General features: G+C 32.5%; 1 protein-coding gene and 1 pseudogene across 1 annotated transcript; one reads left to right on the forward strand and one right to left on the reverse strand.

Annotated features, from left to right (window-relative positions):
• The first annotated feature begins 891 nt into the window (after positions 1-891).
• On the forward strand, positions 892-1,275 carry LOC149556432 (uncharacterized). The gene has a single exon (XM_089829846.1). It carries the CDS (start codon positions 892-894, stop codon positions 1,273-1,275), a length of 384 nt encoding a protein of 127 aa, XP_089685972.1.
• A 3,125-nt stretch (positions 1,276-4,400) lies between these two features.
• LOC149556433 (alpha-L-fucosidase 1 pseudogene) lies at positions 4,401-6,866 on the reverse strand (annotated as a pseudogene).
• Between the last annotated feature and the right edge of the window lie 6,662 nt (positions 6,867-13,528).

Raw genomic sequence — 13,528 nt, forward strand, 5'->3', positions numbered from 1 at the left:
GTTAAGGAGGGTCTCTTCTGGATTTGTAACAAAGGCTTGGATACTCTATTTTGGTAGGACTCTTGGGATGGCCACCCTCCCATTCTTTCTAGTTTTCCCTAGCTTCTACCCCTTTCCCATTCTTTTACCAATACAGGCTGGCTTAAGGTGGATCATTTTAAGACCATCAAGTGCTTGGGTCAGGTTGAGGTGACTTGATGGAAGGATTCTCAAGAGTGGCCGGAGGGTGGATTTGAAAAGGATTGTGCCCTTCTCTCTAGAGTTTTGGAGAATAGGTTTTGTAGTTCTCTCACTAGGAGGGATAGCTTAGCTTGGAGTCCTAGTCCAAAAGGTAAATTTACAATGGCTCAAGGCTATGCTATTCTTGGCAGGAACTTACATGGTCAGGCTAAAGTGCACTGGTGGAAGAAGGTTTAGAGCAGCTTTTCATGGCCAAAATGTAACTTCTTCTTATGGTTATTGGCTCAGAAGAAATGCCTCACTTGGGAGAATCTTTGAAAATGAGGTTTTCAAGGACCTTTGGTTTGCTTTCTTTGTTTGCACAATGAGGAGTGTGCCTCCCACTTGTTTTTTCTTTTCCCTTTTTCAAGAGAGATATGGCATAGATGGTGGGAGGCTTGGTGTCATGGTTGTATTCATGCTACTTCTCTCATTGATTTCTGGAAAAGCTTGGACCGACCTCTAGCAAAGACTTCTTTCTTACAGGTTGCCTGGATGGTTGGATCGATCTTCATTCTCTGGAACCTTTGGTTGGAAAGGAATTGCAGATTTTTTTGTGATTCCAAATTAGAAAGCTCCCAACTATGGAATATGATTCTTAATAGGCTCTAGTAGACGATTTATGCAAAGTGTGATATGTCTATTAATATAGATCTTGGGGATAAAGTTATTATGAGGAATCTACAACTAGGAGATAACAGTTGGGGATGCACTCCCAGAAAAAGGCCTAGCCATGTTAAGCAACAGGTTTGTCGGGATGGGAGGTGGTCTCCTCCCTCTATTGGGTTCTTGAAAATCAATACAGATGGGTCTTCTCAGAGGAATCTTGGTCATGCTGGCATTGGGGCTATTGGTAGAGGAAATGATGGTGGTACAGTTTTTCTTCTCTTAGTTTACAAGGGTCAACATTCTAATAATCTGATGGAGGCCTTGGCTATTAAAGTTTCTATTGAATATGGTTGTTCTTTAGGGTGGCAGAAGATCATCTGTGAGTCTGATTCTCAGATTGTTGTGGATATGCTAAATAACCAGAGGTTGGAAGATGTTAGTTGGTAACTTGCCTCTTTGGCCAGACAAATTCTTAGTCTCTGTAGTTCCTTGGACTCTGTTTCCTTTCATCATATCCCTCACGAATGGAATAGAGTGGCAGACTACCTAGCAAAGTGGGCTTCAAAGAATGTGGGTAGATGGGATATTAACAGTAGGGATGAGTTACCTTCTGAGTATTGTGAGATCATTGATAAGTTGTTACTAGAGGATAGGAGTATGTAGTGTTGCTTTGGGCCTTCGGCCTTTGCTCTATAACTTGGATTTGATTGAATAAATTTTTACCCCTCTTTTTTCAAAAAAAAAAAAAATCAAAATCAAATTGATTTAGTTTTTAGTATATAAAATTATTTTAGTTTAGTTTAATCTTTTTAAATAAATTTAGATTTTAATCTTTATAAATATTTTAATTTATTTTTTGTTCTTATTTTTATTCTTGTTATTTTATTCAATTTAATTTTCTTATTAAGTTTTCATAATAGTTTTTTTTGAAAAAATAATTTTAGATCATCATTTTATTCATATTTGATAAATTAATTTTAAACAAATATTTTTTTTACTGTAAATAATAATTTTTTTACAAATAAATTAAAATAAATTATATTTTATTTTATTTTATTAAATTATAATTTAAGAAAATAATATTATTAAATATTTATTAACTCATTGTTATAAACATAGAAGTTTTAAAGCTTGCAATGCACTCCCCATTATCCTATTATCATGCAAATTCATCTTCTTTGTTCATCCTTTTTCTCATTGACGAATTTTGTGTTTTATTACTATATTTAGTTTGATTTTCTTTTGTCTTTCTAAAAGATGTTATTTTGAAGAAACCATTACAGTTTCATTTTGTCAAGGCATTATAGTTTCATTTTGCTGAAGGAAAACAATGGTTAAACCCATATTTAACCTTTCATTAATGAAAATGGGAAAACATAGCAAACGATCTTTCTATAAATTTTAATGTAAATATTTTATTATTTTTTGTTGTTTTGGTGATTAGGATTATCTTATATATTTAGCAAGTAACAAGTGTTAAGGCGTTGCTTGGAATTGATTTTCTAACATGTTAATAATAGTATTTTAACATATTTTTAATATCAATAAGCTATGATATAGTTGTTAAAAAGGTAAGAGTAGATAATAATTAATAGATAAATTTGATAATTTTTAAGTGGCGTGTATTTATCAATTAGCTATTTTTTAAATTATATTTTATAATTTAATTTTTAACAACTATTTAAAATATCTTAAACTTTCTATTTTTAAAATTTGAAAGATTTAAATTGTCAAATAATCAATTTTATTAAAAAAGATTTAAATCATCAGATAATCAGTTTTATTAAAAAAGACATTTTTAATTATCTATTTTTTATAAAATTTGAATCATTCGAAAATCAATTTTATTATAGTTTGAACTTAAAGATGTATTATAATATTTGATTAAATTTGAATTGTCAATAATCAAAATTTATTAAAATTTGAACTTAAAGATTTGACATAATATTTGATAAATTAGGTTCAACTGGCTTATTTTTGAGAAGTTTTTTAGAAACTAAAACCAATCTTTTAATAATATAATTTGATGTAGGAGCATCTTGCATGGGAAAATTTTAAGAAAAAAAAAATGTGGAGGAGAGAGAAAGTGATGAAAATTAGAGGAGAAATAATAAAAAAATAAAAAAGGGGAAAAAGGAGAAAAGAAAAGAGGAATTTCTATTTTTGAGGTGCATAGGTGGTGTAATAGAAAAATAAAATTAAAATGGTTGTCATTCCATTTATCGAGGTGTGTAGGTGGAATTCTAGAAGGTTGTGAATATTGTGTAGGTGGAATCCTAGAAGGTTGTGGATAAATCATGCATTGGGTGGTAAGTGCCTATTTAAGCAAGGCATATGAGCATTTCTAATCAAGCTTTGGAAGGTCAAGCTCCAAGGTGTGAAAGCTCTTAAGGTGTAGCTCTTCAAGTAGAAGTTCTTGGGTGGAAGTTTTGGAGGTGAAGGCTCTTAGTTGGGAAGTTCTTCTTGGTGAAGCTCTTGGTGTGAAGACTCTTCTTGTGGAAATTCTTATTTGGGAGTTCTTTTATGTTGAAGAATTTGTAAACTTCTTTTTGAAGAAGTCATATCTATGATATCATCTTGTGGATGTTGTAAGGATTTTCAAGTATAATAAAATTGCTTGGGAAGCATTTTGTCATCTCTTTGTCTCCATATTGTTGCATTCTTGGTTATGAGTTGGTAAGAGTTATGTGGCCGTTCATCATAATTATAAATTACGACCAATATTGAGTTGTCATGATTTAAAGTACGATCTAGTGATACTTATTATGTAGTTGATAAGTAGGAGATAATTTCCACAGTAAGTCAAATTGTGATATTGTTATCATGATTTAACTGTTTGATTTTGAGTCAAACTCATTGACCCATGTTTCATGAGTAGTGATTCAACATGAATCCATCTCTCATGAGAATAAATGGAGCACTTAGCACTCATTGGATCTAGGTGATGCTCACAGGGTTGAAGCATCGGGACTTCCCATCCCAGTACTACTCCAACCTGAGTGCACTTAACTATGAAGTTTCCTCCATGGTTAACTATGAACCATTCATTAGAAAGCCCCATAGTTAACCATGGAGGAAAATTCATAGTTAAGCGCGCTCAAGCTAGAGTATTACTAGGATGGGTGACCTCCCAGGAAGTCTTGATGCTTCGCCCCTATGAGCATCACCTAGATCCAATGAGTGCTAAGTGCTCCATTTATTCTCATGAGAGATGGATTCATATTGAATCACTACTCATGAAACATGGGTCAATGAGTTTGATTCAAAATCAAATACTTAAATTCTGATAGCAATATCACAATATTACATAGTTACTTATTACATAGAAACTACTATTGATTTGAACTATAGTCTAGTGATATAGTCAAATTTGTTGTTTCACTCACTCCTGCTACTCCCCAGATCTTTTTAGCTTGTTATTATTTTTTCTATGTTCCTCTATTTGTGATTTGTTAAACTATGTATATAACGAAATAAACTGTGATAACTGACAACAAAGATTAGCAATTTGGAGTGATTTTTTTTGGGGCCAAAAACATTAGAATCAAATCAAGACAAACTCACCAACCATAAAATAAAATAAAACTTATTCCCCTCTATAAAATGGATCAAAATGTAACCCAAATGATGAAATGAGAGGATTTTCACCTTTGCATTTCCAAATCACAAGCATAACCTTGGAAGATTTCACAAGCATTTTCAATCTATCAAGCTTCTTGTGCCCAATTGTAGTCCCATTACTCACAAGTATTCTTTCCTTCCCATCAACACCAAATGCATAAACACCATATTTCATCGCCCTTTTCCCAAGTCCAATGGCTTCCTAAATCCTCACTACATTGAATTCCACGGCTTCTTTGCTCTCCAAACATATCTAGCTTACTTTTTTGTTGTTTTGTGATTCTTGGGTGCCCAGTAAGTTCAAAGATTGTTGTTCAATACATTATTAGGATTGAAGGCTTCCCCTCTCACACTGCTTGCTATCACATAAGAAGAAGCAGCTAAGTCCTTTGAAAAAATGGTTTTAATGGCCTTTGTGAATTCCATTAGCCTTTCTACATCTTCTTTAGAGATAAGCCCATTTGTATTTGGTGGAGCATTGAGCAAAAGAACACAATTTCTCCCCACTGAATTATAATAGATATCTAGTAATTTTCTTAGCAGTTTTGGTTTCTGATCTCGATGCCAAAACCAGCCTTTTTTGATGGATACATCACATTCTGTAGGAATCCAATTGATTCCATGTGGATCTCCACTATTCAAATACCTATAGCAAAAAAAAAAAAAAAAACAATTGTTACATTTAGTACTAAAGTATATTTGAAGAGGAGAAGAGGAAATCTTTTGTTTTTGGTGGTTGATATGAAATACCCTTCAATGGAAGGGTCTCCAATCTTCAAGGAAGATCCATTGATGGTAGACCACAATGTTGAGCTTGCACTCCCATTTTCATTTCCCACCATCTGATGTTTGGCCCTGCATCTAAGAATATGTTTGCAGATATTTGTAATTCATTAACCAGAGCAAATCACTTGGAAAAAAAATATTTCATTGTAGTGTTATCTCCTTTAGCTCTATCAAACCATACTTTTGATATGGAGCCATACCTGCAATTAGTGTATTAGTCTTAAAATCTCAAAAAAAAAAAATGAAAATTTCCCACTTGGGGGCTTAAACTTTCATATTTGACTATTAGTATAAAAATATTTTTCTTTGTGAGTATTGAATGATCACTTTAACAATTTCTACAAAGAATTACTTAATACCTAAAAGCTAAGAAATGAAATTTTAAGCTATCAACTAACATACAAGACAACAATTTTTATTTTGTCAAAATCTGGCTCATAGTTTAAACTCAACAAATATACAAAGTTAATATGTGTCAATAGTAGTACTCTTCCATATCAAGGTCAATCCTTAAAATAGTAGGAAAAATAAATAAACCAATATGATATTATTCCTCCACTCCCCCTGTCCTTACAATGTTCAAATGTTCCATAATGAACAATCAAACTTACCTTTTAAAAAAGTACTTACAATCAAGATTCACTTTAGTAAAATTATAATTTATTCATATTTAAAATATAGAAATAGAAATAGAAAATTATCAAATCAATATATAAAAAATAAAGGAAAATTAAAGGTGTATATAGAAAAGAGGCCAAATTTGAGCCACCCTTAAACATCACTAAACATCACACACTAAGAAAGAAATTAAGCTTAGAAAATAAGTCAACTTTGATTAATACTTTTAAACTTAGTGTACGATGTAGGCCATTCCCAAAACTTGTCCTTGATTAACTACAAATTATATTAGGGATCTAATATCTGAGAAATCACTTATACTATTAAAACTATAGAGATGTGGAGTAGCAATTTCGCATAGATTTAATATTTGTTACATAAGTAATAGAAGAAATTTTTTTGGTAGAAAACAAACATTTTACAAATTTTCGACATCTTTTTGCATTATGTAAACTCTTGACAAAGTTTAAAAACTCTTACCTTGTGAGGAGTTCTTGCAACTATCCCAAATAGAATTCAATATACTGTAGCTCTTGCCCATAGAAAGGCTCATATCATTCCCATGGAGACAAATACACACCAAAATCAAAGCCTTGGGCTTTTGCTATCATTGATACATCTTTCACAACATCTCCTTCTCCATCTTTCCACTAGCTTCTCTTCATAGAATGATTTGTATACTTTGAAGTCCAAAGGCAGAATCCATCATGTTGTTTGGCAGTCAAAATAACAAGGGAAAATCCAGCTTCTTTTGCCACTGTTGCCCACTAGTTTGCATCAAGCCCAATAGGATTGAACAACTGAGGATTCTCTTTCCGATTTCCCCATTCACCATTAGTGAATGTATTGATGCAAAAGTGAATAAACATTATCATTTCTCTTTGTTTCCATTTTAGTTGATTTGTAGTGGGCATAGGCAGACGAGGTGGAACATTAAAATTACTGGAAAAGCCAATTTGTATAAAACAAGAGACTAAAACACACATTACCCAAAGTAGTGTAACTACCGCCATATTAAAATATTGAGTTTTTGAAACACTTTTATTTATAGATGTCTACTTTAGAAAAATAAAATTGGCTGAAAGAATAGAATATAGTCTCATGGGAAGGAAATGGGAAAATGAAGGGTCAAAATGGAATATTGCGTGAATGAGTAAATATAATATTAATTTGTGTAATAATGTCAAAAATGTTTATGAAGTCAAAAAGATAAACTAGAGAAAAACAAAGAGTCAAAGTCAAAAGATAAACTATGAAAACACAAAGTAGTGCACGTACTTTTGGTGAAATTGACTAATTTTGAATGCGCCACCAAGAATCAAGTCTTGTGTGCATGACTCCAACACCATAAGGGATGAGATAGGGATCATGCCCTGAACAAATTTTTGGTAGAAGAGATACCCCTCAGTGCTTGGCTCTTAGTTAAAGAGGTTATATGAAACTTCATGTGTGTGTGTGCGTGCGTGCGTGCATGTGTGTGTTTGTGTGTGTGTGTGTGTGTGTGTGTGTGTGTGTGTGTGTGTGTGTGTGTGTGTGTGTGTGTGTGTGAGTGTGTGTGTGTGTGTGTGTGTGTGTGTGTGTGTGTGTGTGTGTGTGTTGTGTTGGTGTGTGTATATCTATATCTATAGGAGCATAACTAACATAAAAAGTAAGAATGTTGACAATTCAACTACAAAATAATATAAAATATTGTGAGAGTCATGCACTTAACAAGATTTGATCTTTGGTGGGCTCATTCAAAAGCATTCAACTTCACTAGCAAACTGAGGGTCCATTGATACTATTTTTTTTATCCATTGTTGTAGATAAGATTGTATTATGTGGTAATACTTGCACTACTTTATTTTTTTGTCAAGTCAGGAGGCTTTCTACATTGACATAAAATTCTTTAGTATAAAATTTTGCTAATTTTAAAATAAATTGAGAGTTGTTTGAACATATTAAATTTACATGTAAAAAACATTTTGAATACTGTTAATAAAGTCTGTAATGTGTGAAATGAACTTGCCACTTCACAAATGTTTGTAACATTTGAAATGGCTACCACATTTTCCAATTTCACCTCATTGTGTTTCTCCTATTTCAATATTCTAATATTCTCTTATTGCCACATTGATTAATAAGCACTAGAATTATGAAAAAAGATTCATTAGTAATGCTCTCGATTAATCATTCATTGGGGTAAATGCACAATCCATTATCGTAATTGAGGCTATCTGGGACGATTTGGCCAAGTCGCACTTGGTCGAGTAGGACTCAGTCGAGCTATCCCAGTTCACTACCATTTGGTGCCAACATGACCAGGGCCACTTGTCTAAGTGTGACTCGATCGAGTGTCACTCGGCCAAGTATCTCGAGCCCCAAATGGGGTGTGTTCTCTCTAGCCCCTTTCATTTGTGCACTGAGGGGCTAAAAGCTATAGGAAGAGGGGCTTAGGGGATACTCCACTAAGTCAAGGTAGGCTTTTTTTTAATATATATATATATATAAATTATTTTTTAAAAGAAAATTGTTTAATTTCAGTAATATAATAGTTTTAAATTACTATTTCATTTTGTAGTTAATTAAATGTATTAAAAAAAAGAAATTTACTTAATTTATATAATTTGTATTTAAAATGTACTTGTTTAAAATTTCTAATTAGTTAAATGTACTTAGAATGTTAATTTTAATTTTCTATTATTTAGCAAAATTTGAAATTTTAAACCTTAGTTGTATTTAAGTTAGAAAAACATTAGGAAATTTTCAAATTTTAAACGTTAGTTATATTAATTAGGAAAACTTAAAATTTGTTACTTCAGTAATATTAGTTAGGAAAACTTGAAATTTTTAACACCTTTATATATAAAAACTATCATCATTCTATAAGACCTAACGTACTTATACATGACGAAAACTCTCCTCTAATTATAAAAACACAAATACAAATAAAACATTGGAAAGACATCCTAGACTTTTGAATTGACATTTAAATTTCAACAATGTAATTAAATTTATTTCTCTTCAAATCAGCAAATACAAACTCTACATTTTGGCTTGTTCACGACATCTCATCCTCTTTGATTTCCATATAATCTCTCTATCAATTTTGAACTCTCTTTATCACTGGTCACTCTTGGAGCCATTTTCTTCTACTACGCAACCCAAAGATAAATAAAATCACTACTTCTCTCACCTTTCCAATCCTTCAATGTCTCTTCTCTCTTTATGTTTCCTATTTAAACTATGTGCATGAAAAATTTAAAAAATAGAAAACATTTGAAACCTCACACTCTGTCCTCACTTTCTCTTTTAACACTTTTTGTCTCATCAAATTTTCTCTATCCTCACTCACTTTTAGGTCTCTCTCCTTACTCTCTATTTTCTCAATCACTCTTCAAGTAAGTTAGATCTTTCTCCTTGAACTTGTTTTCTCTCTTCTAACTCAGTTTCCTCAAGCTCTCCTCACTCTCTCTCCTTACTTGAGTAGTCCTCGGTATCTCTTACCTTGAAATTTTTGTCTCTTCTCACTCACTTTCATCTCTCTCCTCATTCTCTCTCATGTCAAGTTTTTTCTCTCCTTGCTCTCCCCTCAATCTCTCTTTGCTCAAGTTTTCTCTCTCCTCACTCTATTTTGGGTCTCTCTCCTCACTTTATCTCTCATCATTCTATCAAGCTCTCCTTAGTCTCTTATTTGTGTCTCTCCTCACTTTCTCACTCTTTTTCTATTTTTGCTCTTGGGGTGAACTTCCTCCCCTCACTTTCTCTCCCCTCAATAGATCTCCCCTCACTTTCTCTCTCCTTATTCTAGCCTCACTTTAACTTTTTTATTTTATATATTTTAAGCATGTAAATGTAAAAATTTATAATTTTAAATGTTCATGTGCCTTTCAAGGGCTATCTGTACATATAATTTAATCACACTAAATGCAAGAACTTCTAATATTTTTAAGTTATATTATGTTTACTTTTAAATATTATTTGAATTTATGTAGTTTGAATGGTGTTATTTACAAATTTATGTACACGTGTACACACACACATATACACTTGAATGTATTAGATTGAACAATTTTAAGTTAAATGCTAATTTTTTTATATCTATTCACCTATAGACACTTGCAGTTTTTCTATTCTATTGTTAGATCTTTATTTCATACTACATTCTATATCATGGCATGTAGTGGTTTAGAGCCTAGTGTAGGAGCTTCTAGTATTCAACCATTACACACATCATCTTATGACCATACTCCTGAGAGAATGGAAACCCATAGACATGATGTTCTCACAACATTGTGAGGCACTCTGGATAAGCTAGAGTGGACTCACTAGGTCCCCTTAAGTCAAACATGTATCCTAATTACCTATATGTGTACCATAAGGGGTCCCTATGTGACTTTGAGTAATATAAGACTCCTTATTACCTAATGACACCTATTATGCCCCATCAAGAGGAATTGGGACCTATTGTGCAACCTATAACACACATAATGACCTAGTGGGCTCCCTAGGTCCCCTTAAGTCAAACATGTATCTTTATTACCTATGTGTGTTCCGTAAAGGATCTTTATGTGACATTGAGTAATACAAGACTCCTTATTACCTAATGACACCTATTACACCTCATTAAGAGGCATTGGGACCTATTATGTAACCTATAATACACATAATGACCTAGTAGACTCCCTAAAGTCAAATATGTATTCTAATTGCAAATATTTGTACCATAAGGGGTCCCTATGTGATGCTGAGTAATATAAGAATCCTTATTACCAAATTACACCTATTATGCCACATTAAGAGGAATTAGGACCTATTGGGTAACCTACAACACACATTAATGTCCTAGTAGGACTCCCTAGGTCCCCTTAAGTCAAACATCTATCCTAATTACCTGTTGTGTACAATAAGGGGTCTATATATGATAATGACTAATATAAGAATCCTTATTACCTAATAACACATATTATGCCCCACTAAGAGGCATTGGGACCTATTACGTAACCTATAACAAACATAATTACCTAGTGGAGTCACTATGTCCCTTTAAGTCAAACATATGTCCTAATTACCTATATGTGTACCACAAGGGATCTATATGTGATGTTGAGTAATATAAGACTCTTTATTACCTAATTACACCTATCATGCCCCACTAAGAGGCATTATTAAGTATTATGTAAGACATAACACACATAATGATGTAGTAGACTCACTAGATCCCCTTAAGGCAAACATGTATCCTAATTACCTATACGTGTACCATAAGGGGTCCCTATGTGACTTTGACTAGTATAAGACTCCTTATCGCCAAATGACACATATTATGCCCCATTAAGACCTATTATGACCTCTTATGTAATCTATATGACACATAATGACCTAGTAGACTCATTACGTCCCCTTAAGTCAAACATGTATCTCAATTACCTATATATGTACCATAAGGGGTCTCTATGAGATGTTGAGTAATATAAGAATCCTTATTGCCTAATGACACATATTATGCCCAATTAAGAGGCATTAGGACCTAATATGTAACCTATAAGATACATAATGACCTAGTGGACTCACTAGGTCCCCTTAAGTCAAACATGTATCCTAATTACCTATATGCGTACCATAAGGGATCTCTATATGACATTGAGTAATATAAGACTCCTTATTACCTAATAACACCTATTACACACATAATGACCTAGTAGGACTCATTAGGTCCCCTCAAGTCAAATATGTATCTTAATTATCTATATGTGTACCATAAGGGGTCCCTATGAGTCATTAAATAATATAATACTCCTTATTACCTAATCATGCCTATTAATTCCTATTAGTTAGGACCTAGAATGTAAGCTATAACATAAATAATGACCTAGTAGACTCATTAGGTCCTCTGAAGTCAAACTTGTATTCTAAATACATATATGTGTATCGTAAGGGATCCATATGTGATGTTGACTAATATAAGACTCCTTATTACCTAATTAAACCTATTACACCCTATTAAGATGAATTAGGAGCTATTATAACCCATAAAACATATAATGACCTAAAAGGACCCCCTACGTCCCCTTAACGGGACCTAGTGTGTCTACTAGTTTATTATGTGTGTTATAGCTTACATAATAGGACCTAATGCCTTTAAATGGATCTTCATAAGTGTTACTAGGTAATAATGATTCTTATATTACTCAACGACACATAGGAACCCCTTATGGTGCACATAGAGGTAATAAAGATACATGTTTGACTTAAGGGGACTTAGTGAGTCTACTAGGTCATTATTTGTGTTATAGCTTACATAATAATTCCTAATGCCTCTTAATGAGGATTAATAGGTTTCATTAGGTAATAAGGAGTCTTATATTACTCAATTTCATATAGAGACCCCTTATGGTACACATATAGGAAATTAGGATACATGTTTGACTTAAGGGGACCTAAGGAGTCAACTGGACCATTATGTGTGTTATAGCTTACATGATATGTCCTAATGGGTCTTAATTTAATGTAATAAGTGTCATTAGGTAATAAGGAGTCTTATATTACTCATTGTCATGTAGAGACCCCTTATGGTACACATATAGGTAATTAGGATACATGTTTGAATTAAGGGGACCGAAGGAGTCTACTAGGTCATTATGTGTGTTATAGCTTACATGATATGTCCTAATGGATCTTAAATGGATGGAATAGGTTTCATTACGTAATAATAAGACTTATATTACTCAACAACATGTAGGGACTCCGTATGGTATACATATAGGTAATTAGGATACATGTTTGACTTAAGGGGACCTAGGGAATCCTACTAGGTCCTATGTGTTTTATAGGTTACATAATAGGTTTCATTAGATAATAAGGAGTCTTGTATTACTCAACATCACCTAGAGGTCCCATATGGTACACATATAGGTAATTAGGATACATGTTTGACTTAAGGGGACCTAGTGAATCTACTAGGTCATTATATGTGCTATAGCCATCATTATAGGCCCTAATGCCTCTTAAAAAAAAAATCTTAACACAATGACCTAGTAAACTCATTTTAAAACAAAAAACTTTCATTTCATAATGCAAATGTTTAAAAACAAAAAAAATCTTGATGCCAAATGATACACTCATTGAACCATCAAAGCCATGTAGACTCACTCATGTCATGTAAATGTATATAATATATCTAGATCTTAATATAGTTCAAAAAAATGTAAAGTCATTTCAAAAAATATAAATCATCAAGACATAATATAGTCATTGAACCACATGGATTCAATTTCATATTCAACTTCAAATTTGAATATATTCTAGAGATCTAAAAAAATAAATCTAGATAGTTTAAAGTTCTTGATATATATAGTCTAGATCGTCCCTACCATTTATGATCTCCAAAAGTCTTTCTTGTTCTTCTATAGACAACTTACACTTTTTCTTGTCACACCTCTTCTAGGCACTCTATTAAATTTTAGTTTTTTCGTTATGACTAAGTGACTGTAATTTACAACTTTTTTTCCATGCATGTATTCAATAAATTGAACTCCAATTTTATCAATCTTTTCTTGTTGATAATATGTGCCTTCGACAACAATTAAAATGGTTGGATAATATTTTCCATCATCATATATGGTTCAACACATGAAAAATCAACAAAGGAGGTGGAATATTCAAATTACTAGAAAAAGTGACATGTATAAAACAA

This window comes from Cupressus sempervirens, chromosome 5, assembly GCF_028749045.1.
Source record: "Cupressus sempervirens isolate cs-2001-9-10 chromosome 5, ASM2874904v1, whole genome shotgun sequence".
NCBI lineage: Eukaryota > Viridiplantae > Streptophyta > Pinopsida > Cupressales > Cupressaceae > Cupressus > Cupressus sempervirens.

Excerpts from the sequence above, each read along its gene's own strand:
- LOC149556432 (XM_089829846.1), top strand. The coding sequence starts at position 892 with ATGAGGAATCTACAACTAGGAGATAACAGTTGGGGATGCACTCCCAGA.